At 39.5% G+C, this 22,035-nt stretch overlaps 1 protein-coding gene and 58 non-coding genes across 60 annotated transcripts in view; 58 read left to right on the top strand and 1 right to left on the bottom strand.

Annotated features, from left to right (window-relative positions):
- Positions 1-22,035, bottom strand: part of snap25b (synaptosome associated protein 25b) — a 38,381-nt gene that overhangs the window by 7,001 nt on the left and 9,345 nt on the right. The window contains exon 4 of one of the 2 annotated variants that reach the window (XM_067367783.1): positions 1,222-1,336. In XM_067367783.1, the coding sequence (XP_067223884.1) occupies positions 1,222-1,336 (115 nt within the window). Of the gene's footprint in view, positions 1-905; positions 1,024-1,221; positions 1,337-22,035 lie in introns of both variants that reach the window. The other variant, XM_067367782.1, reaches the window with a different exon arrangement.
- On the top strand, positions 5,225-5,308 carry trnal-uaa (transfer RNA leucine (anticodon UAA)). The gene has a single exon. It is a non-coding gene; the product is annotated as a tRNA-Leu (tRNA).
- trnal-uaa (transfer RNA leucine (anticodon UAA)) lies at positions 5,425-5,506 on the top strand. The gene has a single exon. It is a non-coding gene; the product is annotated as a tRNA-Leu (tRNA).
- On the top strand, positions 5,824-5,906 carry trnal-uaa (transfer RNA leucine (anticodon UAA)). The gene has a single exon. It is a non-coding gene; the product is annotated as a tRNA-Leu (tRNA).
- On the top strand, positions 6,224-6,306 carry trnal-uaa (transfer RNA leucine (anticodon UAA)). Its single transcript has one exon. It is a non-coding gene; the product is annotated as a tRNA-Leu (tRNA).
- On the top strand, positions 6,436-6,518 carry trnal-uaa (transfer RNA leucine (anticodon UAA)). Its single transcript has one exon. It is a non-coding gene; the product is annotated as a tRNA-Leu (tRNA).
- On the top strand, positions 6,636-6,718 carry trnal-uaa (transfer RNA leucine (anticodon UAA)). Its single transcript has one exon. It is a non-coding gene; the product is annotated as a tRNA-Leu (tRNA).
- Positions 6,848-6,930, top strand: trnal-uaa (transfer RNA leucine (anticodon UAA)). The gene has a single exon. It is a non-coding gene; the product is annotated as a tRNA-Leu (tRNA).
- Positions 7,048-7,130, top strand: trnal-uaa (transfer RNA leucine (anticodon UAA)). Its single transcript has one exon. It is a non-coding gene; the product is annotated as a tRNA-Leu (tRNA).
- On the top strand, positions 7,248-7,330 carry trnal-uaa (transfer RNA leucine (anticodon UAA)). Its single transcript has one exon. It is a non-coding gene; the product is annotated as a tRNA-Leu (tRNA).
- trnal-uaa (transfer RNA leucine (anticodon UAA)) lies at positions 7,648-7,730 on the top strand. Its single transcript has one exon. It is a non-coding gene; the product is annotated as a tRNA-Leu (tRNA).
- trnal-uaa (transfer RNA leucine (anticodon UAA)) lies at positions 8,248-8,330 on the top strand. Its single transcript has one exon. It is a non-coding gene; the product is annotated as a tRNA-Leu (tRNA).
- Positions 8,648-8,730, top strand: trnal-uaa (transfer RNA leucine (anticodon UAA)). The gene has a single exon. It is a non-coding gene; the product is annotated as a tRNA-Leu (tRNA).
- On the top strand, positions 8,848-8,930 carry trnal-uaa (transfer RNA leucine (anticodon UAA)). The gene has a single exon. It is a non-coding gene; the product is annotated as a tRNA-Leu (tRNA).
- On the top strand, positions 9,048-9,130 carry trnal-uaa (transfer RNA leucine (anticodon UAA)). The gene has a single exon. It is a non-coding gene; the product is annotated as a tRNA-Leu (tRNA).
- Positions 9,247-9,328, top strand: trnal-uaa (transfer RNA leucine (anticodon UAA)). The gene has a single exon. It is a non-coding gene; the product is annotated as a tRNA-Leu (tRNA).
- On the top strand, positions 9,446-9,528 carry trnal-uaa (transfer RNA leucine (anticodon UAA)). The gene has a single exon. It is a non-coding gene; the product is annotated as a tRNA-Leu (tRNA).
- trnal-uaa (transfer RNA leucine (anticodon UAA)) lies at positions 9,658-9,740 on the top strand. The gene has a single exon. It is a non-coding gene; the product is annotated as a tRNA-Leu (tRNA).
- On the top strand, positions 9,858-9,940 carry trnal-uaa (transfer RNA leucine (anticodon UAA)). Its single transcript has one exon. It is a non-coding gene; the product is annotated as a tRNA-Leu (tRNA).
- Positions 10,058-10,140, top strand: trnal-uaa (transfer RNA leucine (anticodon UAA)). Its single transcript has one exon. It is a non-coding gene; the product is annotated as a tRNA-Leu (tRNA).
- Positions 10,658-10,740, top strand: trnal-uaa (transfer RNA leucine (anticodon UAA)). The gene has a single exon. It is a non-coding gene; the product is annotated as a tRNA-Leu (tRNA).
- On the top strand, positions 11,258-11,340 carry trnal-uaa (transfer RNA leucine (anticodon UAA)). The gene has a single exon. It is a non-coding gene; the product is annotated as a tRNA-Leu (tRNA).
- Positions 11,658-11,740, top strand: trnal-uaa (transfer RNA leucine (anticodon UAA)). Its single transcript has one exon. It is a non-coding gene; the product is annotated as a tRNA-Leu (tRNA).
- trnal-uaa (transfer RNA leucine (anticodon UAA)) lies at positions 11,858-11,940 on the top strand. The gene has a single exon. It is a non-coding gene; the product is annotated as a tRNA-Leu (tRNA).
- trnal-uaa (transfer RNA leucine (anticodon UAA)) lies at positions 12,058-12,140 on the top strand. The gene has a single exon. It is a non-coding gene; the product is annotated as a tRNA-Leu (tRNA).
- On the top strand, positions 12,270-12,352 carry trnal-uaa (transfer RNA leucine (anticodon UAA)). Its single transcript has one exon. It is a non-coding gene; the product is annotated as a tRNA-Leu (tRNA).
- On the top strand, positions 12,669-12,750 carry trnal-uaa (transfer RNA leucine (anticodon UAA)). Its single transcript has one exon. It is a non-coding gene; the product is annotated as a tRNA-Leu (tRNA).
- trnal-uaa (transfer RNA leucine (anticodon UAA)) lies at positions 12,868-12,950 on the top strand. The gene has a single exon. It is a non-coding gene; the product is annotated as a tRNA-Leu (tRNA).
- On the top strand, positions 13,067-13,149 carry trnal-uaa (transfer RNA leucine (anticodon UAA)). The gene has a single exon. It is a non-coding gene; the product is annotated as a tRNA-Leu (tRNA).
- On the top strand, positions 13,279-13,361 carry trnal-uaa (transfer RNA leucine (anticodon UAA)). Its single transcript has one exon. It is a non-coding gene; the product is annotated as a tRNA-Leu (tRNA).
- Positions 13,479-13,561, top strand: trnal-uaa (transfer RNA leucine (anticodon UAA)). Its single transcript has one exon. It is a non-coding gene; the product is annotated as a tRNA-Leu (tRNA).
- On the top strand, positions 13,679-13,761 carry trnal-uaa (transfer RNA leucine (anticodon UAA)). The gene has a single exon. It is a non-coding gene; the product is annotated as a tRNA-Leu (tRNA).
- Positions 14,091-14,173, top strand: trnal-uaa (transfer RNA leucine (anticodon UAA)). The gene has a single exon. It is a non-coding gene; the product is annotated as a tRNA-Leu (tRNA).
- Positions 14,291-14,373, top strand: trnal-uaa (transfer RNA leucine (anticodon UAA)). The gene has a single exon. It is a non-coding gene; the product is annotated as a tRNA-Leu (tRNA).
- On the top strand, positions 14,491-14,573 carry trnal-uaa (transfer RNA leucine (anticodon UAA)). The gene has a single exon. It is a non-coding gene; the product is annotated as a tRNA-Leu (tRNA).
- On the top strand, positions 14,691-14,772 carry trnal-uaa (transfer RNA leucine (anticodon UAA)). The gene has a single exon. It is a non-coding gene; the product is annotated as a tRNA-Leu (tRNA).
- trnal-uaa (transfer RNA leucine (anticodon UAA)) lies at positions 15,090-15,171 on the top strand. The gene has a single exon. It is a non-coding gene; the product is annotated as a tRNA-Leu (tRNA).
- trnal-uaa (transfer RNA leucine (anticodon UAA)) lies at positions 15,289-15,371 on the top strand. The gene has a single exon. It is a non-coding gene; the product is annotated as a tRNA-Leu (tRNA).
- On the top strand, positions 15,489-15,571 carry trnal-uaa (transfer RNA leucine (anticodon UAA)). Its single transcript has one exon. It is a non-coding gene; the product is annotated as a tRNA-Leu (tRNA).
- On the top strand, positions 15,901-15,983 carry trnal-uaa (transfer RNA leucine (anticodon UAA)). The gene has a single exon. It is a non-coding gene; the product is annotated as a tRNA-Leu (tRNA).
- trnal-uaa (transfer RNA leucine (anticodon UAA)) lies at positions 16,113-16,195 on the top strand. The gene has a single exon. It is a non-coding gene; the product is annotated as a tRNA-Leu (tRNA).
- Positions 16,713-16,795, top strand: trnal-uaa (transfer RNA leucine (anticodon UAA)). Its single transcript has one exon. It is a non-coding gene; the product is annotated as a tRNA-Leu (tRNA).
- trnal-uaa (transfer RNA leucine (anticodon UAA)) lies at positions 17,113-17,195 on the top strand. The gene has a single exon. It is a non-coding gene; the product is annotated as a tRNA-Leu (tRNA).
- trnal-uaa (transfer RNA leucine (anticodon UAA)) lies at positions 17,513-17,595 on the top strand. The gene has a single exon. It is a non-coding gene; the product is annotated as a tRNA-Leu (tRNA).
- On the top strand, positions 17,925-18,007 carry trnal-uaa (transfer RNA leucine (anticodon UAA)). Its single transcript has one exon. It is a non-coding gene; the product is annotated as a tRNA-Leu (tRNA).
- On the top strand, positions 18,124-18,205 carry trnal-uaa (transfer RNA leucine (anticodon UAA)). Its single transcript has one exon. It is a non-coding gene; the product is annotated as a tRNA-Leu (tRNA).
- Positions 18,323-18,405, top strand: trnal-uaa (transfer RNA leucine (anticodon UAA)). The gene has a single exon. It is a non-coding gene; the product is annotated as a tRNA-Leu (tRNA).
- trnal-uaa (transfer RNA leucine (anticodon UAA)) lies at positions 18,735-18,817 on the top strand. The gene has a single exon. It is a non-coding gene; the product is annotated as a tRNA-Leu (tRNA).
- Positions 18,935-19,017, top strand: trnal-uaa (transfer RNA leucine (anticodon UAA)). Its single transcript has one exon. It is a non-coding gene; the product is annotated as a tRNA-Leu (tRNA).
- Positions 19,147-19,229, top strand: trnal-uaa (transfer RNA leucine (anticodon UAA)). The gene has a single exon. It is a non-coding gene; the product is annotated as a tRNA-Leu (tRNA).
- Positions 19,347-19,429, top strand: trnal-uaa (transfer RNA leucine (anticodon UAA)). The gene has a single exon. It is a non-coding gene; the product is annotated as a tRNA-Leu (tRNA).
- On the top strand, positions 19,546-19,627 carry trnal-uaa (transfer RNA leucine (anticodon UAA)). Its single transcript has one exon. It is a non-coding gene; the product is annotated as a tRNA-Leu (tRNA).
- Positions 19,745-19,827, top strand: trnal-uaa (transfer RNA leucine (anticodon UAA)). Its single transcript has one exon. It is a non-coding gene; the product is annotated as a tRNA-Leu (tRNA).
- On the top strand, positions 19,945-20,027 carry trnal-uaa (transfer RNA leucine (anticodon UAA)). The gene has a single exon. It is a non-coding gene; the product is annotated as a tRNA-Leu (tRNA).
- Positions 20,357-20,439, top strand: trnal-uaa (transfer RNA leucine (anticodon UAA)). Its single transcript has one exon. It is a non-coding gene; the product is annotated as a tRNA-Leu (tRNA).
- trnal-uaa (transfer RNA leucine (anticodon UAA)) lies at positions 20,556-20,638 on the top strand. Its single transcript has one exon. It is a non-coding gene; the product is annotated as a tRNA-Leu (tRNA).
- trnal-uaa (transfer RNA leucine (anticodon UAA)) lies at positions 20,756-20,838 on the top strand. Its single transcript has one exon. It is a non-coding gene; the product is annotated as a tRNA-Leu (tRNA).
- Positions 20,968-21,050, top strand: trnal-uaa (transfer RNA leucine (anticodon UAA)). Its single transcript has one exon. It is a non-coding gene; the product is annotated as a tRNA-Leu (tRNA).
- trnal-uaa (transfer RNA leucine (anticodon UAA)) lies at positions 21,768-21,850 on the top strand. The gene has a single exon. It is a non-coding gene; the product is annotated as a tRNA-Leu (tRNA).

The following is a 22,035-nucleotide window of genomic DNA, read 5'->3' as shown; positions in this document are numbered from 1 at the left end:
CAATGACTCACTTAAAGAGTCAATTGTTTTGTTACTGAATGCATCAGTGTTGAATAAATCGGTTGATTCAAAAATGATTCAAAGACTCATTGTTTTGTTCCTGAACAAATCAGTGTTTTTGAACATTCGGTGAATAAATGAAGGCAGTCACTTGTCTTGGAAACCTGCAGAAGGAATAACTAAAAAATCTAGACTGACGTTAATGATAAAAACAATAAAAAGTCTGTTGGACTTTATAGGAGCACTTTTAGAATGCCACTCAACCAATCAGATTTGAGGACCAGAACTAACTTTTTTAAATAAAAGAAAAAAATGACTTAAAGTGCACCTTCAATAAGAAACGAATAGCACATAATTAGAAATCAGCTTTACTATAATCAATTACATTGGCCATTTATATTGCCAAGATAACATTTTTCACCATTTTACCCACATGCAGTGACATACTTTGCCTTTTAGGGAACCCCTATAAGAAGCCAGCTCTGCCAGCCTTGAGTAAATAAAGCGTGAATTTCTAATCTGCGGTCCACAAAGTTCATTCAAGGAGTGTGTAATGCTTGCATTTCGAAAAGTAGCACATGCATATTAAGCAGGCACTTAACATTTAAGTACAACAGTCCTTGACCAACGGGTCAGTGAAGCATAGAGCCCAGCATATTTGCGCATTCAGCCGGCAGAGAGCAGAGCCTACAGCTACAACTATGGGTTAACCAGTGGCGCCGCAGATGGACTTAGCTCTACCACCATCCCCATGCACAGAGAAGTAGTCCAAGCAGAGCGCAGTGGGGGGAAGTCGCAGCTACGGAGCGAGCAAGAGAGAGCGTGCAAACTGGCCACGTGCTTTTATTTCCTATTTGTCGGGTTCAGGCAGGCAAGCAGGCAGGCAGGCGACAGGCATCACCTACTTGTTACATGGACACGGACATAGACCACAGAGATTTCCTAGATCCGTCAAATTCTTTTCTGCTTCTTTCATGTCCTTATTGATTTGATCCATTCCCTCTTCGATGCGCTCCAGTTGTTCTGATTTATACATTAGTCAATTATGCCCCCAAAAGAAATTAAAGAGTGCGGAAAAGGAACAAGGAGAGAAAGAGAAAGGAAAGGCAAGGAGGAAAAGAGGGACAAAAAGAAAGAGAGAGGCTTAAACATTCACAATGACAAGAGACAGTCAGACAGCAGCAGACAGGTGAAAGCCTTGGACGCTTCACCAGTACCTACTTGTCGCAGGGACATACAAGTCCACAGCATTTGCCTACATCTTTTAAACTTTTCTCAGCTTCCATCATGTCTTTGTTGATATGGTTCATGCCATCTTCAACACGCTCGAGTTGTTCTGGTCAGGACAAAGGGGTGACAGCAATGAAATGAGACTTTGCATCCTGGCAGACAAACGATGATGACAAATGACATCTAAGTTGTCCAGAAACACATCTACTCAAAACGTGTGAGACATTTGAATGATGGCGGTGGGTGGTTAGGTTAGGTCGTGCAGAGAAGATGGTCTATGAGGCGTGGAGCGCATATGCAAATAACAAGTGTCTTTTCATCCCAAATGCATTTACCTGTTTAATTCATGCTCAACTTGACAATTTGCCTCAATTAAATTACAGCAGTAATTAAAGAAATAGTTTCCCAAAATGAAAATTCTGTCATCATTTATTCACCCTCGTGTTGTTCCAAACCCATATGACATGTTTTCCTCCATAGAACACAAAAAGAGGATTTTAAAATATCACTTTTTTCCACATAATAAAAGCAAAAGGGGAATGACTTGGGCTGTCAAGCTCCAAAATCATAAAAAAAAAGCACTGTAAAAGTATTATCATATTCCATGGAAGAAAAAAATACATACAGATTCAAAACAACATTTTTGAGTGAACTATTTGTTTTTAAAAAGCAATAAGTTTATGGCTTTAGGGAATCCAGTGGTTGTTGGCATACAGGCTTGGCATGACTAGGCAGTAATTGCAGGAGTGTGAAGTGATGAATTACAAATACGCATATTTTACCAAAAATTTTTAAGTAGTTTAAAATCGTGTCTACTTTTACTTTTACTTGAGTACATTTTAAGTGATGTATGTATTTTCCTTTCGTTTGTGGTTACATGCTTGTTTTAATTTTTTATTTTTATATATGTGACATGCTCTGGCAAAATGAGTCGGAAGTCGCAACGTTCTATTTTAAGATATGGGCCGATAATGTGGAAAAACTATTTTTTATTTTTTTTTACTAATTTCAAAGAACAGAGTTTCAAAAATAATCTCCCAAACTTTCGTAGTCCAGATAATTGAGTAAAGGTATTTAAATGGCTATTAAATTTGACATGGTTTTACTAAATTCGCTGGAAATGAACTTCTCAACTCCTCTCGTCACTTATGAGCATTTCCCGGTATCCCCTGAAACGTCTCTGCTCTCCAAATATGGTGTTTCACCTTGTATAGAACCAATCAAAAAGCTTAGAAATGTAAACACACTATAAACGCTGATTTTTATCAATGGGAAGCCCCGTTTCGAATGACAGGCACGCGATTGGTCCAGCCATCCTCCTGTTGGACTAGCGCTTCAGACAGTCCTTCAGACTGAAGTTTTCGTGAGGATTTATAGTTTATGGACTGTTTTGATTTCGGTAATTACATCTAGAAAGTTAAAAGCATTTATGGCATCTATAAAAGAGATATATGAAAGCGAAACGAAAGTCCAGTGAGGAGGACGCATGAGAGGATAACTGCGCGTTTAATTGGTATGTATATACTGTAATACTGCGCGGAAAGAAGCGTTCGGTCATAACAATTCACCCCCAGCCTGGTTTAATAGCATTTATATATATAAAAATGTCTTTGGTCAAATTAAGCTGTAAAATAAATAGTTTATCCCTTTGAATGCAATGGATTTTGAAAAGATAGGCCTATTAACAACAAAAAAAAAACAGGCAAATGGGTATACCATTCAAGGTATGACTTTGACTAGGATATCATTTTAAAGCATATTGTCTCATCTTTCCATTGATACCAAAATCTCAATTTTGAAATTTGGGTCACTGTGACTCATTTTGCTGGATCAGGTCACATATTCACAAATAACCAGAGTCTGGACTGTGAACATGGGAAATCTCGCAAAATCTCTCACAGTCAAATGTGACTTTAGAGTAAACAAACATGGTGGATGATGGGCAAGAAGAAATAGTGATAATAGCGCTTCCGTCAGCTTGCTTTCTGATTGAGTATCGTTTCGATTCACGTGAAAATCTACAGAGTGCTAAGGGTTCCCTTCAGTCAACAGGATTTCTGATTGTAAATTTGTTTAATATGTTAAACATGTTAAATAATGTTAAATAACGTTCTTCCGAGCAGATTCAATGACTCTTAACATACATCACACCAGGAAAATCTGATAAGATAATCTGTAGAACCATCAAGATAATTTGGATTTTACCTTGGATGTAGGCCTAAAATTGGCCAAATTATCTTGTAGTTTGTGGGTGCCTTATAGGCTAGCCTATCTACAGGGTCTCAATTTGGTGAGAACTTGCAGGTATTGCGTACAATGTTGACAACTCTCGCAAGTGCCACATTCATAATGTGTGGAATTCCCACTCCCATTTATTTACTTCAGCATATACAAAGACGTGTGATCTGTATCTTTGCATCATGTGCGTCCTGTAGCAGTCGGCAGCGCATTGACTCTTAATGAGTTTAATATGAGAAAAAGTGTGTTGGGGACATTCTAAAACGCTTAATGTGGAAAACCATGGCTTAATATACTGAAATTGGAGGGCCAAATTCAGTACCTTATTGATGACCCATGGTATTATACTGCATCTCTGTCAGCGTGTGATGTGATCAAACTACAAACAATGTTTTATGTTTAATTCATTTCATACAAATTCGCCTTCATTTAACAAGTGCACAAAAACATTTTTTAAACTCAACATTTTTTGTTCCATTCAGTTGTGGACACTGCCTATAGAGCATCTTATTCGCAGAGATCGCCGCAATGTATTTCATGTTTGTATAGTTTTTAAATAAGCTACTCTTACTCAAGGAGTTTTTTTTTTTGGACAATTAAATTTTTAATTTGTCTATTTTTTGAAAAGTAATTGTAATTGTAATTTACTGAGTATATCTTTCCACCCCTTGAATAATTGAGCCACCCTGTCTGAGCTAAACTGGAAACAGAAAAAAAAAACAACAGTCAGGAAGTTTGTGAACATGGCATCATGAGCAAATGCTGAGAAAGAGAGAAGATGATCAGAAACAGAACCGAAATAAAGAGCAAAAGAGAATGAAATATGAAGCATAAGTATTAGTTATTGTGTGGTAATGGGAAGTAGTCTGAAGAATGTAATGGTTGATCATTCATGAACTGAAATGAACAACTGACTGAAGGGATAAACATTCCTTTAGGGCTTTAGAAAACTGTAAAATCCCTGGGGGAGCAAAACAGATGTTGCAATTTTATGAAAATGAATAACAATTATAAGATTCACTTTTAAATGTTTGTTCATCTGCCCTTAATTGTATTCCTCTTAGGTAGTTTAAATACAACTGACATGGTGTGAGGTTACTACCTTATAGCGACAAAAAGAAAAATGGCTAATTGGGCTTTGCTGCTAATCCCATGAGCAGCAGCGTGACTGAAGAAAGAGGGGGGAGGGGATGAGACAGAGACTGTGAGGGACTGGTCTCTTCATTGGCTGACAGTGATGTATTCACTTTTTTGCATGTAAGTGGAAGAACACCAGAGCCAATAGTGTGATGGCACACAGACTGTGGCGCATCTACCTAGCTGCTTTAGTGCCTTTCCAAACAGCTAAAAAATTAACTAGGATGGCCGAGTCGTTAAGGCATTGGACTTAAGATCCAATAAACTGATGATCTTGTGGATTCAATTGCCATTCCTGGTAAAAGAATTATAATTTCTGTTTAACAATGTCAGAAAATGGTACTGATAAAATCAACAGTACCCTTTCAAATGAAAGAGAATAGGCTGGCAAATGTGGCTGCCATGACAAGGACAATTAATTGAAACATATTACCTTACAATACAGTGAGCCTTGAGCTCCAATAGACCAATGTCCTTGTGGGTTCAAACCCCACTCCTGGTAACAAACATCTATTCTAGCATGAATTAGTTCAGAAATTCTGCTTTGCATTATAAAGGAGACAGAATTGTGAATGTATATCAAAGGAGCAATTTCGACATCTACAACCTATCAAGAGCGTCCAGGATGGCCGAGTGGTTAAGGCGTTGGACTTAAGATCCAATGGACAAATGTCCTCGTGGGTTCAAACCCCACTCCTGGTAACAAATGTCTATTCTAATATTAATTAGTTCAGAAATTCTGCTTTGCATTATAAAGAAAACAGAATTGTGAATGTATATCAGAGGACCAATTTCGACATCTACAACCTATCAAAAGCGACCAGGATGGCCGAGTGGTTAAGGCGTTGGACTTAAGATCCAATGGACAATTTCCTCGTGGGTTCAAACCCCACTCCTGGTAACAAATGTATATTGTAATATTAATTAGTTCGGAAATTTTGCTTTGCAATACAAAGACAACAGAATTTTGAATGTATATCACAGGAGGAATTTCGACATCTACAACCTGTCAAAAGCAACCCGGATGGCCGAGTGGTTAAGGTGTTGGACTTAAGATCCAATAGACAAATGTCCTCGTGGGTTCAAACCCCACTCCTGGTAACAAATGTCTATCCTAGCATGATTTAGTTTGGGAATTCTGCTTTGCATTATAAAGAAAACAGAATTGTGAATGTATATCACAGGAGCAATTTCGGCATCTACAACCTATCAAAAGCGACCAGGATGGCCGAGTGGTTAAGGTGTTGGACTTAAAATCCAATGGACAAATGTCCTCGTGGGTTCAAACCCCACTCCTGGTAACAAATGTCTATTCTAATATTAATTAGTTCAGAAACTCTGCTTTGCATTATAAAGAAAATAGAATTGTGAATGTATATCAGAGGAGCAATTTCGACATCTACAACCTATCAAAAGCGACCAGGTTGGCCGAGTGGTTAAGGCGTTGGACTTAAGATCCAACGGACAAATGTCCTCGTGGGTTCAAACCCCACTCCTGGTAACAAATGTCTATTCTAGCATGATTTAGTTTGGGAAATCTGCTTTGCATTACAAAGACAACACAATTTTGAATGTATATCAGAGGAGCAATTTCGACATCTACAACCTATTAAAAGTGACCAGGATGGCCGAGTGGTTAAGGCGTTGGACTTAAGATCCAATGGACAAATGTCCTCGTGGGTTCAAACCCCACTCCTGGTAACAAGCATCTATTCTAATATTAATTAGTTCAGCACAGGAGTTCTGCTTTGCCTTATTAAGACAAGAGCAAACAGAATTTTGAATGTATATAAAAGGAGCAATTTCAACATCTACAACCTGTCAAAAGCGACCAGGATGGCCGAGTGGTTAAGGCGTTGGACTTAAGATCCAATGGACAAATGTCCTCGTGGGTTCAAACCCCACTCCTGGTAACAAATGTCTATCCTAGCATGATTTAGTTTGGGAATTCTGCTTTGCATTATAAAGACAACAGAATTTTGAATGTATATCAGAGGAGCAATTTCAACATCTACAACCTATTGAGAGTGACCAGGATGGCCGAGTGGTTAAGGCGTTGGACTTAAAATCCAATGGACAAATGTCCTCGTGGGTTCAAACCCCACTCCTGGTAACAAGCATCTATTCTAATATTAATTAGTTCAGCACAGGAGTTCTGCTTTGCCTTATTAAGACAAGAGCAAACAGAATTTTGAATGTATATCAAAGGAGCAATTTCAACATCTACAACCGATCAAAAGTGACCAGGATGGCCGAGTGGTTAAGGCGTTGGACTTAAGATCCAATGGACAAATGTCCTCGTGGGTTCAAACCCCACTCCTGGTAACAAATGTCTATTCTAATATTAAGTAGTTCAGAAATTCTGCTTTGCATTATAAAGAAAACAGAATTGTGAATGTATATCAGAGGAGCAATTTCGACATCTACAACCTGTCAAAAGCGACCAGGATGGCCGAGTGGTTAAGGCGTTGGACTTAAGATCCAATGGGTAAATGTCCTCGTGGGTTCAAACCCCACTCCTGGTAACAAACATCTATTCTAGCATGATTTAGTTTGGGAATTCTGCTTTGCATTATAAAGACAACAGAATTTTGAATGTATATCACAGGAGGAATTTCGGCATCTACAACCTATCAAAAGCGACCAGGATGGCCGAGTGGTTAAGGCGTTGGACTTAAAATCCAATGGACAAATGTCCTCGTGGGTTCAAACCCCACTCCTGGTAACAAACATCTATTCTAGCATGAATTAGTTCAGAAATTCTGCTTTGCATTATAAAGGAGACAGAATTGTGAATGTATATCAAAGGAGCAATTTCAACATCTACAACCTATCAAGAGCGTCCAGGATGGCCGAGTGGTTAAGGCGTTGGACTTAAGATCCAATGGACAAATGTCCTTGTGGGCTTAAAACCCACTCCTGGTAACAAATGTCTACTCTAGCATGATTTAGTTTGGGAATTCTGCTTTGCATTACAAAGACAACAGAATTGTGAATGTATATCACAGGAGCAATTTCGGCATCTACAACCTATCAAAAGCGACCAGGATGGCCGAGTGGTTAAGGCGTTGGACTTAAAATCCAATGGACAAATGTCTTCGTGGGTTCAAACCCCACTCCTGGTAACAAATGTCTAACCTAATATTAATTAGTTCAGAAACTCTGCTTTGCATTATAAAGAAAATAGAATTGTGAATGTATATCAAAGGAGCAATTTCAACATCTACAACCTGTCAAAAGCGACCAGGATGGCCGAGTGGTTAAGGCGTTGGACTTAAGATCCAATGGACAAATGTCCTCGTGGGTTCAATCCCAACTCCTGGTAACAAACATCTATTCTAGCATGAATTAGTTCAGAAATTCTGCTTTGCATTATAAAGGAGACAGAATTGTGAATGTATATCAAAGGAGCAATTTCAACATCTACAACCTATCAAGAGCGTCCAGGATGGCCGAGTGGTTAAGGCGTTGGACTTAAGATCCAATGGACAAATGTCCTTGTGGGCTTAAAACCCACTCCTGGTAACAAATGTCTACTCTAGCATGATTTAGTTTGGGAATTCTGCTTTGCATTACAAAGACAACAGAATTGTGAATGTATATCACAGGAGCAATTTCGGCATCTACAACCTATCAAAAGCGACCAGGATGGCCGAGTGGTTAAGGCGTTGGACTTAAAATCCAATGGACAAATGTCTTCGTGGGTTCAAACCCCACTCCTGGTAACAAATGTCTAACCTAATATTAATTAGTTCAGAAATTTTGCTTTGCATTACAAAGACAACAGAATTGTGAATGTATATCACAGGAGGAATTTCGACATCTACAACCTGTCAAAAGCAACCAGGATGGCCGAGTGGTTAAGGTGTTGGACTTAAGATCCAATAGACAAATGTCCTCGTGGGTTCAAACCCCACTCCTGGTAACAAATGGCTAATCTAATATTAATTAGTTCAGAAATTTTGCTTTGCATTACAAAGACAACAGAATTGTGAATGTATATCACAGGAGCAATTTCGGCATCTACAACCTATCAAAAGCGACCAGGATGGCCGAGTGGTTAAGGCGTTGGACTTAAAATCCAATGGACAAATGTCCTCGTGGGTTCAAACCCCACTCCTGGTAACAAATGTCTATTCTAATATTAATTAGTTCAGAAACTCTGCTTTGCATTATAAAGAAAATAGAATTGTGAATGTATATCAGAGGAGCAATTTCGACATCTACAACCTATCAAAAGCGATCAGGATGGCCGAGTGGTTAAGGCGTTGGACTTAAGATCCAATGGACAAATGTCCTCGTGGGTTCAAACCCCACTCCTGGTAACAAATGTCTATTCTAGCTTGATTTAGTTTGGGAATTCTGCTTTGCATTACAAAGACAACAGAATTTTGAATGTATATCAGAGGAGCAATTTCGACATCTACAACCTATTAAAAGTGACCAGGATGGCCGAGTGGTTAAGGCGCTGGACTTAAGATCCAATGGACAAATGTCCTCGTGGGTTCAAACCCCACTCCTGGTAACAAATGTCTATTCTAATATTAATTAGTTCAGAAATTCTGTTTGCATTATAAAGAAAACAGAATTGTGAATGTATATCAGAGGAGCAATTTCGACATCTACAACCTACCAAAAGCGACCAGGATGGCCGAGTGGTTAAGGCGTTGGACTTAAGATCCAATGGACAATGTCCTCATGGGTTCAAACCCCACTCCTGGTAACAAATGTATATTCTAATATTAATTAGTTCAGAAATTTTGCTTTGCATTACAAAGACAACAGAATTTTGAATGTATATCAGAGGAGCAATTTCAACATCTACAACCTATTGAGAGTGACCAGGATGGCCGAGTGGTTAAGGCGTTGGACTTAAAATCCAATGGACAAATGTCCTCGTGGGTTCAAACCCCACTCCTGGTAACAAGCATCTATTCTAATATTAATTAGTTCAGCACAGGAGTTCTGCTTTGCCTTATTAAGACAAGAGCAAACAGAATTTTGAATGTATATCAAAGGAGCAATTTCAACATCTACAACCGATCAAAAGTGACCAGGATGGCCGAGTGGTTAAGGCGTTGGACTTAAGATCCAATGGACAAATGTCCTCGTGGGTTCAAACCCCACTCCTGGTAACAAATGTCTATTCTAATATTAAGTAGTTCAGAAATTCTGCTTTGCATTATAAAGAAAACAGAATTGTGAATGTATATCAGAGGAGCAATTTCGACATCTACAACCTGTCAAAAGCGACCAGGATGGCCGAGTGGTTAAGGCGTTGGACTTAAGATCCAATGGGTAAATGTCCTCGTGGGTTCAAACCCCACTCCTGGTAACAAACATCTATTCTAGCATGATTTAGTTTGGGAATTCTGCTTTGCATTATAAAGACAACAGAATTTTGAATGTATATCACAGGAGGAATTTCGGCATCTACAACCTATCAAAAGCGACCAGGATGGCCGAGTGGTTAAGGCGTTGGACTTAAAATCCAATGGACAAATGTCCTCGTGGGTTCAAACCCCACTCCTGGTAACAAATGTCTATTCTAATATTAATTAGTTCAGAAACTCTGCTTTGCATTATAAAGAAAATAGAATTGTGAATGTATATCAAAGGAGCAATTTCAACATCTACAACCTGTCAAAAGCGACCAGGATGGCCGAGTGGTTAAGGCGTTGGACTTAAGATCCAATGGACAAATGTCCTCGTGGGTTCAATCCCAACTCCTGGTAACAAACATCTATTCTAGCATGAATTAGTTCAGAAATTCTGCTTTGCATTATAAAGGAGACAGAATTGTGAATGTATATCAAAGGAGCAATTTCAACATCTACAACCTATCAAGAGCGTCCAGGATGGCCGAGTGGTTAAGGCGTTGGACTTAAGATCCAATGGACAAATGTCCTTGTGGGCTTAAAACCCACTCCTGGTAACAAATGTCTACTCTAGCATGATTTAGTTTGGGAATTCTGCTTTGCATTACAAAGACAACAGAATTGTGAATGTATATCACAGGAGCAATTTCGGCATCTACAACCTATCAAAAGCGACCAGGATGGCCGAGTGGTTAAGGCGTTGGACTTAAAATCCAATGGACAAATGTCTTCGTGGGTTCAAACCCCACTCCTGGTAACAAATGTCTAACCTAATATTAATTAGTTCAGAAACTCTGCTTTGCATTATAAAGAAAATAGAATTGTGAATGTATATCAAAGGAGCAATTTCAACATCTACAACCTGTCAAAAGCGACCAGGATGGCCGAGTGGTTAAGGCGTTGGACTTAAGATCCAATGGACAAATGTCCTCGTGGGTTCAATCCCAACTCCTGGTAACAAACATCTATTCTAGCATGAATTAGTTCAGAAATTCTGCTTTGCATTATAAAGGAGACAGAATTGTGAATGTATATCAAAGGAGCAATTTCAACATCTACAACCTATCAAGAGCGTCCAGGATGGCCGAGTGGTTAAGGCGTTGGACTTAAGATCCAATGGACAAATGTCCTTGTGGGCTTAAAACCCACTCCTGGTAACAAATGTCTACTCTAGCATGATTTAGTTTGGGAATTCTGCTTTGCATTACAAAGACAACAGAATTGTGAATGTATATCACAGGAGCAATTTCGGCATCTACAACCTATCAAAAGCGACCAGGATGGCCGAGTGGTTAAGGCGTTGGACTTAAAATCCAATGGACAAATGTCTTCGTGGGTTCAAACCCCACTCCTGGTAACAAATGTCTAACCTAATATTAATTAGTTCAGAAATTTTGCTTTGCATTACAAAGACAACAGAATTGTGAATGTATATCACAGGAGGAATTTCGACATCTACAACCTGTCAAAAGCAACCAGGATGGCCGAGAGGTTAAGGTGTTGGACTTCAGATCCAATAGACAAATGTCCTCGTGGGTTCAAACCCCACTCCTGGTAACAAATGGCTAATCTAATATTAATTAGTTCAGAAATTTTGCTTTGCATTACAAAGACAACAGAATTGTGAATGTATATCACAGGAGCAATTTCGGCATCTACAACCTATCAAAAGCGACCAGGATGGCCGAGTGGTTAAGGCGTTGGACTTAAAATCCAATGGACAAATGTCCTCGTGGGTTCAAACCCCACTCCTGGTAACAAATGTCTATTCTAATATTAATTAGTTCAGAAACTCTGCTTTGCATTATAAAGAAAATAGAATTGTGAATGTATATCAGAGGAGCAATTTCGACATCTACAACCTATCAAAAGCGATCAGGATGGCCGAGTGGTTAAGGCGTTGGACTTAAGATCCAATGGACAAATGTCCTCGTGGGTTCAAACCCCACTCCTGGTAACAAATGTCTATTCTAGCTTGATTTAGTTTGGGAATTCTGCTTTGCATTACAAAGACAACAGAATTTTGAATGTATATCAGAGGAGCAATTTCGACATCTACAACCTATTAAAAGTGACCAGGATGGCCGAGTGGTTAAGGCGTTGGACTTAAGATCCAATGGACAAATGTCCTCGTGGGTTCAAACCCCACTCCTGGTAACAAGCATCTATTCTAATATTAATTAGTTCAGCACAGGAGTTCTGCTTTGCCTTATTAAGACAAGAGCAAACAGAATTTTGAATGTATATCAAAGGAGCAATTTCAACATCTACAACCTGTCAAAAGCGACCAGGATGGCCGAGTGGTTAAGGCGTTGGACTTAAGATCCAATGGACAAATGTCCTCATGGGTTCAAACCCCACTCCTGGTAACAAATGTCTACTCTAGCATGATTTAGTTTGGGAATTCTGCTTTGCATTATAAAGAAAACAGAATTGTGAATGTATATCAGAGGAGCAATTTCGACATCTACAACCTATCAAAAGTGACCAGGATGGCAGAGTGGTTAAGGCGTTGGACTTAAGATCCAACGGACAAATGTCCTCGTGGGTTCAAACCCCACTCCTGGTAACAAATGTCTATTCTAATATTAATTAGTTCAGAAATTCTGTTTGCATTATAAAGAAAACAGAATTGTGAATGTATATCAGAGGAGCAATTTCGACATCTACAACCTACCAAAAGCGACCAGGATGGCCGAGTGGTTAAGGCGTTGGACTTAAGATCCAATGGACAATGTCCTCATGGGTTCAAACCCCACTCCTGGTAACAAATGTATATTCTAATATTAATTAGTTCAGAAATTTTGCTTTGCATTACAAAGACAACAGAATTTTGAATGTATATCACAGGACGAATTTCGACATCTACAACCTGTCAAAAGCAACCAGGATGGCCGAGTGGTTAAGGCGTTGGACTTAAGATCCAATGGACAAATGTCCTCGTGGGTTCAAACCCCACTCCTGGTAACAAATGTCTATCCTAGCATGATTTAGTTTGGGAATTCTGCTTTGCATTGCGAAGACCACAGAATTTTGAATGTATATCAGAGGAGCAATTTCGACATTACAACCTATTAAAAGAGACCAGGATGGCCGAGTGGTTAAGGCGTTGGACTTAAGATCCAATGGACAAATGTCCTCGTGGGTTCAAACCCCACTCCTGGTAACAAGCATCTATTCTAATATTAATTAGTTCAGCACAGGAGTTCTGCTTTGCCTTATTAAGACAAGAGCAAACAGAATTTTGAATGTATATCAAAGGAGCAATTTCAACATCTACAACCTATCAAAAGCGACCAGGATGGCCGAGTGGTTAAGGCGTTGGACTTAAGATCCAATGGACAAATGTCCTCGTGGGTTCAAACCCCACTCCTGGTAACAAATGTCTACTCTAGCATGATTTAGTTTGGGAATTCTGCTTTGCATTATAAAGAAAACAGAATTGTGAATGTATATCAGAGGAGCAATTTCGACATCTACAACCTATCAAAAGCGACCAGGATGGCCGAGTGGTTAAGGCATTGGACTTAAGATCCAATGGACAAATGTCCTCGTGGGTTCAAACCCCACTCCTGGTAACAAATGTCTATCCTAGCATGATTTAGTTTGGGAATTCTGCTTTGCATTACAAAGACAACAGAATTTTGAATGTATATCAGAGGAGCAATTTCGACATCTACAACCTATTAAAAGTGACCAGGATGGCCGAGTGGTTAAGGCATTGGACTTAAAATCCAATGGACAAATGTCCTCGTGGGTTCAAACCCCACTCCTGGTAACAAGCATCTATTCTAATATTAATTAGTTCAGCACAGGAGTTCTGCTTTGCCTTATTAAGACAAGAGCAAACAGAATTTTGAATGTATATCACAGGAGGAATTTCGACATCTACAACCTGTCAAAAGCAACCAGGATGGCCGAGTGGTTAAGGTGTTGGACTTAAGATCCAATAGACAAATGTCCTCGTGGGTTCAAACCCCACTCCTGGTAACAAATGTCTAATCTAATATTAATTAGTTCAGAAATTTTGCTTTGCATTACAAAGACAACAGAATTGTGAATGTATATCACAGGAGCAATTTCGGCATCTACAACCTATCAAAAGCGACCAGGATGGCCGAGTGGTTAAGGCGTTGGACTTAAAACCCAATGGACAAATGTCCTCGTGGGTTCAAACCCCACTCCTGGTAACAAATGTCTATTCTAATATTAATTAGTTCAGAAACTCTGCTTTGCATTATAAAGAAAATAGAATTGTGAATGTATATCAGAGGAGCAATTTCGACATCTACAACCTATCAAAAGCGACCAGGATGGCCGAGTGGTTAAGGCGTTGGACTTAAGATCCAATGGACAAATGTCCTTGTGGGTTCAAACCCCACTCCTGGTAACAAATGTCTATTCTAGCATGATTTAGTTTGGGAATTCTGCTTTGCATTACAAAGACAACAGAATTTTGAATGTATATCAGAGGAGCAATTTCGACATCTACAACCTGTTAAAAGTGACCAGGATGGCCGAGTGGTTAAGGCGTTGGACTTAAGATCCAATGGACAAATGTCCTCGTGGGTTCAAACCCCACTCCTGGTAACAAATGTCTATTCTAATATTAATTAGTTCAGAAATTCTGCTTTGCATTATAAAGAAAACAGAATTGTGAATGTATAGCAGAGGAGCAATTTCGACATCTACAACCTATCAAAAGCGACCAGGATGGCCGAGTGGTTAAGGCGTTGGACTTAAGATCCAATGGACAATGTCCTCGTGGGTTCAAACCCCACTCCTGGTAACAAATGTATATTGTAATATTAATTAGTTCGGAAATTTTGCTTTGCAATACAAAGACAACAGAATTTTGAATGTATATCACAGGAGGAATTTCGACATCTACAACCTGTCAAAAGCAACCCGGATGGCCGAGTGGTTAAGGTGTTGGACTTAAGATCCAATAGACAAATGTCCTTGTGGGTTCAAACCCCACTCCTGGTAACAAATGTCTATCCTAGCATGATTTAGTTTGGGAATTCTGCTTTGCATTATAAAGAAAACAGAATTGTGAATGTATATCAGAGGAGCAATTTCGACATCTACAACCTACCAAAAGCGACCAGGATGGCCGAGTGGTTAAGGCGTTGGACTTAAGATCCAATGGACAATGTCCTCGTGGGTTCAAACCCCACTCCTGGTAACAAATGTATATTGTAATATTAATTAGTTCAGAAATTTTGCTTTGCATTACAAAGACAACAGAATTTTGAATGTATATCACAGGAGGAATTTCGACATCTACAACCTGTCAAAAGCAACCAGGATGGCCGAGTGGTTAAGGCGTTGGACTTAAGATCCAATGGACAAATGTCCTCGTGGGTTCAAACCCCACTCCTGGTAACAAATGTCTATCCTAGCATGATTTAGTTTGGGAATTCTGCTTTGCATTGCAAAGACAACAGAATTTTGAATGTATATCAGAGGAGCAATTTCGACATCTACAACCTACTAAAAGTGATCAGGATGGCCGAGTGGTTAAGGCGTTGGACTTAAGATCCAATGGACAAATGTCCTCGTGGGTTCAAACCCCACTCCTGGTAACAAGCATCTATTCTAATATTAATTAGTTCAGCACAGGAGTTCTGCTTTGCCTTATTAAGACAAGAGCAAACAGAATTTTGAATGTATATCAAAGGAGCAATTTCAACATCTACAACCTATCAAAAGCGACCAGGATGGCCGAGTGGTTAACGCGTTGGACTTAAGATCCAATGGACAAATGTCCTCGTGGGTTCAAACCCCACTCCTGGTAACAAATGTCTACTCTAGCATGATTTAGTTTGGGAATTCTGCTTTGCATTATAAAGAAAACAGAATTGTGAATGTATATCAGAGGAGCAATTTCGACATCTACAACCTATTAAAAGTGACCAGGATGGCCGAGTGGTTAAGGCGTTGGACTTAAAATCCAATGGACAAATGTCCTCGTGGGTTCAAACCCCACTCCTGGTAACAAGCATCTATTCTAATATTATTTAGTTCAGCACAGGAGTTCTGCTTTGCCTTATTAAGACAAGAGCAAACAGAATTTTGAATGTATATCAAAGGAGCAATTTCAACATCTACAACCGATCAAAAGCGACCAGGATGGCCGAGTGGTTAAGGCGTTGGACTTAAGATCCAATGGACAAATGTCCTCGTGGGTTCAAACCCCACTCCTGGTAACAAATGTCTATTCTAATATTAAGTAGTTCAGAAATTCTGCTTTGCATTATAAAGAAAACAGAATTGTGAATGTATATCAGAGGAGCAATTTCGACATCTACAACCTGTCAAAAGCGACCAGGATGGCTGAGTGGTTAAGGCGTTGGACTTAAGATCCAATGGGTAAATGTCCTCGTGGGTTCAAACCTACCTCCTGGTAACAAACATCTATTCTAGCATGAATTAGTTCAGAAATTCTGCTTTGCATTATAAAGGAGACAGAATTGTGAATGTATATCAAAGGAGCAATTTCAACATCTACAACCTATCAAGAGCATCCAGGATGGCCGAGTGGTTAAGGCGTTGGACTTAAGATCCAATGGACAAATGTCCTTGTGGGTTCAAAACCCACTCCTGGTAACAAATGTCTACTCTAGCTTGATTTAGTTTGGTAATTCTGCTTTGCATTATAAAGAAAACAGAATTTTGAATGTGTATCAGAGGAGCAATTTCGACATCTACAACCTATCAAAAGCGACCAGGATGGCCGAGTGGTTAAGGCGTTGGACTTAAGATCCAATGGACAAATGTCCTCGTGGGTTCAAACCCCACTCCTGGTAACAAATGTATATTGTAATATTAATTAGTTCGGAAATTTTGCTTTGCATTACAAAGACAACAGAATTTTGAATGTATATCACAGGAGGAATTTCGACATCTACAACCTGTCAAAAGCAACCAGGATGGCCGAGTGGTTAAGGTGTTGGACTTAAGATCCAATAGACAAATGTCCTCGTGGGTTCAAACCCCACTCCTGGTAACAAATGTCTAATCTAATATTAATTAGTTCAGAAATTTTGCTTTGCATTACAAAGACAACAGAATTGTGAATGTATATCACAGGAGCAATTTCGGCATCTACAACCTATCAAAAGCGACCAGGATGGCCGAGTGGTTAAGGCGTTGGACTTAAAATCCAATGGACAAATGTCCTCGTGGGTTCAAACCCCACTCCTGGTAACAAATGTCTATTCTAATATTAATTAGTTCAGAAACTCTGCTTTGCATTATAAAGAAAATAGAATTGTGAATGTATATCAGAGGAGCAATTTCGACATCTACAACCTTTCAAAAGCGACCAGGATGGCCGAGTGGTTAAGGCGTTGGACTTAAGATCCAATGGACAAATGTCCTCGTGTGTTCGAACCCCACTCCTGGTAACAAATGTCTATTCTAGCATGATTTAGTTTGGGAATTCTGCTTTGCATTACAAAGACAACAGAATTTTGAATGTATATCAGAGGAGCAATTTCGACATCTACAACCTATTAAAAGTGACCAGGATGGCCGAGTGGTTAAGGCGTTGGACTTAAGATCCAATGGACAAATGTCCTCGTGGGTTCAAACCCCACTCCTGGTAACAAGCATCTATTCTAATATTAATTAGTTCAGCACAGGAGTTCTGCTTTGCCTTATTAAGACAAGAGCAAACAGAATTTTGAATGTATATCAAAGGAGCAATTTCAACATCTACAACCTATCAAAAGCGAACAGAATGGCCGAGTGGTTAAGGCGTTGGACTTAAGATCCAATGGACAAATGTCCTCGTGGGTTCAAACCCCACTCCTGGTAACAAATGTCTACTCTAGCATGATTTAGTTTGGGAATTCTGCTTTGCATTATAAAGAAAACAGAATTGTGAATGTATATCAGAGGAGGAATTTCGACATCTACAACCTATCAAAAGCGACCAGGATGGCCGAGTGGTTAAGGCGTTGGACTTAAGATCCAATGGACAAATGTCCTCGTGGGTTCAAACCCCACTCCTGGTAACAAATGTCTATTCTAATGTTAATTAGTTCAGAAATTCTGTTTGCATTATAAAGAAAACAGAATTGTGAATGTATATCAGAGGAGCAATTTCGACATCTACAACCTATCAAAAGCGACCAGGATGGCCGAGTGGTTAAGGCGTTGGACTTAAGATCCAATGGACAATGTCCTCGTGGGTTCAAACCCCACTCCTGGTAACAAATGTCTATCCTAGCATGATTTAGTTTGGGAATTCTGCTTTGCATTACAAAGATAACAGAATTTTGAATGTATATCAGAGGAGCAATTTCGACATCTACAACCTATTAAAAGTGACCAGGATGGCCGAGTGGTTAAGGCGTTGGACTTAAAATCCAATGGACAAATGTCCTCGTGGGTTCAAACCCCACTCCTGGTAACAAGCATCTATTCTAATATTAATTAGTTCAGCACAGGAGTTCTGCTTTGCCTTATTAAGACAAGAGCAAACAGAATTTTGAATGTATATCACAGGAGGAATTTCGACATCTACAACCTGTCAAAAGCAACCAGGATGGCCGAGTGGTTAAGGTGTTGGACTTAAGATCCAATAGACAAATGTCCTCGTGGGTTCAAACCCCACTCCTGGTAACAAATGTCTAATCTAATATTAATTAGTTCAGAAATTTTGCTTTGCATTACAAAGACAACAGAATTGTGAATGTATATCACAGGAGCAATTTCGGCATCTACAACCTATCAAAAGCGACCAGGATGGCCGAGTGGTTAAGGCGTTGGACTTAAAACCCAATGGACAAATGTCCTCGTGGGTTCAAACCCCACTCCTGGTAACAAATGTCTATTCTAATATTAATTAGTTCAGAAACTCTGCTTTGCATTATAAAGAAAATAGAATTGTGAATGTATATCAGAGGAGCAATTTTGACATCTACAACCTGTTAAAAGTGACCAGGATGGCCGAGTGGTTAAGGCGTTGGACTTAAGATCCAATGGACAAATGTCCTCGTGGGTTCAAACCCCACTCCTGGTAACAAGCATCTATTCTAATATTAATTAGTTCAGCACAGGAGTTCTGCTTTGCCTTATTAAGACAAGAGCAAACAGAATTTTTAATGTATATCAAAGGAGAAATTTCAACATCTACAACCTGTCAAAAGCGACCAGGATGGCCGAGTGGTTAAGGCGTTGGGCTTAAGATCCAATGGACAAATGTCCTCGTGGGTTCAAACCCCACTCCTGGTAACAAATGTCTACTCTAGCATGACTTAGTTTGGGAATTCTGCTTTGCATTATAAAGAAAACAGATTTGTGAATGTATATCAGAGGAGCAATTTCGACATCTACAACCTATCAAAAGTGACCAGGATGGCCGAGTGGTTAAGGCGTTGGACTTAAGATCCAACGGACAAATGTCCTCGTGGGTTCAAACCCCACTCCTGGTAACAAATGTCTATTCTAATATTAATTAGTTCAGAAATTCTGTTTGCATTATAAAGAAAACAGAATTGTGAATGTATATCAGAGGAGCAATTTCGACATCTACAACCTACCAAAAGCGACCAGGATGGCCGAGTGGTTAAGGCGTTGGACTTAAGATCCAATGGACAATGTCCTCGTGGGTTCAAACCCCACTCCTGGTAACAAATGTATATTGTAATATTAATTAGTTCAGAAATTTTGCTTTGCATTACAAAGACAACAGAATTTTGAATGTATATCACAGGAGGAATTTCGACATCTACAACCTGTCAAAAGCAACCAGGATGGCCGAGTGGTTAAGGCGTTGGACTTAAGATCCAATGGACAAATGTCCTCGTGGGTTCAAACCCCACTCCTGGTAACAAATGTCTGTCCTAGCATGATTTAGTTTGGGAATTCTGCTTTGCATTGCAAAGACAACAGAATTTTGAATGTATATCAGAGGAGCAATTTCGACATCTACAACCTATTAAAAGTGATCAGGATGGCCGAGTGGTTAAGGCGTTGGACTTAAGATCCAATGGACAAATGTCCTCGTGGGTTCAAACCCCACTCCTGGTAACAAGCATCTATTCTAATATTAATTAGTTCAGCACAGGAGTTCTGCTTTGCCTTATTAAGACAAGAGCAAACAGAATTTTGAATGTATATCAAAGGAGCAATTTCAACATCTACAACCTATCAAAAGCGACCAGGATGGCCGAGTGGTTAACGCGTTGGACTTAAGATCCAATGGACAAATGTCCTCGTGGGTTCAAACCCCACTCCTGGTAACAAATGTCTACTCTAGCATGATTTAGTTTGGGAATTCTGCTTTGCATTATAAAGAAAACAGAATTGTGAATGTATATCAGAGGAGCAATTTCGACATCTACAACCTATCAAAAGTGACCAGGATGGCCGAGTGGTTAAGGCGTTGGACTTAAGATCCAATGGACAAATGTCCTCGTGGGTTCAAACCCCACTCCTGGTAACAAATGTCTATTCTAATATTAATTAGTTCAGAAATTCTGTTTGCATTATAAAGAAAACAGAATTGTGAATGTATATCAGAGGAGCAATTTCGACATCTACAACCTATCAAAAGCGACCAGGATGGCCGAGTGGTTAAGGCGTTGGACTTAAAATCCAATGGACAAATGTCCTCGTGGGTTCAAACCCCACTCCTGGTAACAAATGTCTATCCTAGCATGATTTAGTTTGGGAATTCTACTTTGCATTACAAAGACAACAGAATTTTGAATGTATATCAGAGGAGCAATTTCGACATCTACAACCTATTAAAAGTGACCAGGATGGCCGAGTGGTTAAGGCGTTGGACTTAAAATCCAATGGACAAATGTCCTCGTGGGTTCAAACCCCACTCCTGGTAACAAGCATCTATTCTAATATTAATTAGTTCAGCACAGGAGTTCTGCTTTGCCTTATTAAGACAAGAGCAAACAGAATTTTGAATGTATATCAAAGGAGCAATTTCAACATCTACAACCGATCAAAAGCGACCAGGATGGCCGAGTGGTTAAGGCGTTGGACTTAAGATCCAATGGACAAATGTCCTCGTGGGTTCAAACCCCACTCCTGGTAACAAATGTCTATTCTAATATTAAGTAGTTCAGAAATTCTGCTTTGCATTATAAAGAAAACAGAATTGTGAATGTATATCAGAGGAGCAATTTCGACATCTACAACCTGTCAAAAGCGACCAGGATGGCCGAGTGGTTAAGGCGTTGGACTTAAGATCCAATGGGTAAATGTCCTCGTGGGTTCAAACCCAACTCCTGGTAACAAACATCTATTCTAGCATGAATTAGTTCAGAAATTCTGCTTTGCATTATAAAGGAGACAGAATTGTGAATGTATATGAAAGGAGCAATTTCAACATCTACAACCTATCAAGAGCATCCAGGATGGCCGAGTGGTTAAGGCGTTGGACTTAAGATCCAATGGACAAATGTCCTTGTGGGTTCAAACCCCACTCCTGGTAACAAATGTATATTGTAATATTAATTAGTTCGGAAATTTTGCTTTGCATTACAAAGACAACAGAATTTTGAATGTATATCACAGGAGGAATTTCGACATCTACAACCTGTCAAAAGCAACCAGGATGGCCGAGTCGTTAAGGTGTTGGACTTAAGATCCAATAGACAAATGTCCTCGTGGGTTCAAACCCCACTCCTGGTAACAAATGTCTAATCTAATATTAATTAGTTCAGAAATTTTGCTTTGCATTACAAAGACAACAGAATTGTGAATGTATATCACAGGAGCAATTTCGGCATCTACAACCTATCAAAAGCGACCAGGATGGCCGAGTGGTTAAGGCGTTGGACTTAAAATCCAATGGACAAATGTCCTCGTGGGTTCAAACCCCACTCCTGGTAACAAATGTCTATTCTAATATTAATTAGTTCAGAAACTCTGCTTTGCATTATAAAGAAAATAGAATTGTGAATGTATATCAGAGGAGCAATTTCGACATCTACAACCTTTCAAAAGCGACCAGGATGGCCGAGTGGTTAAGGCGTTGGACTTAAGATCCAATGGACAAATGTCCTCGTGTGTTCGA

This window comes from Chanodichthys erythropterus, chromosome 18 (assembly GCF_024489055.1).
Source record: "Chanodichthys erythropterus isolate Z2021 chromosome 18, ASM2448905v1, whole genome shotgun sequence".
In the NCBI taxonomy this organism is placed as follows: domain Eukaryota; kingdom Metazoa; phylum Chordata; class Actinopteri; order Cypriniformes; family Xenocyprididae; genus Chanodichthys; species Chanodichthys erythropterus.
Note: the sequence above shows the minus strand (reverse complement) of the source record. Positions and strands in the feature narration are given on the sequence as shown.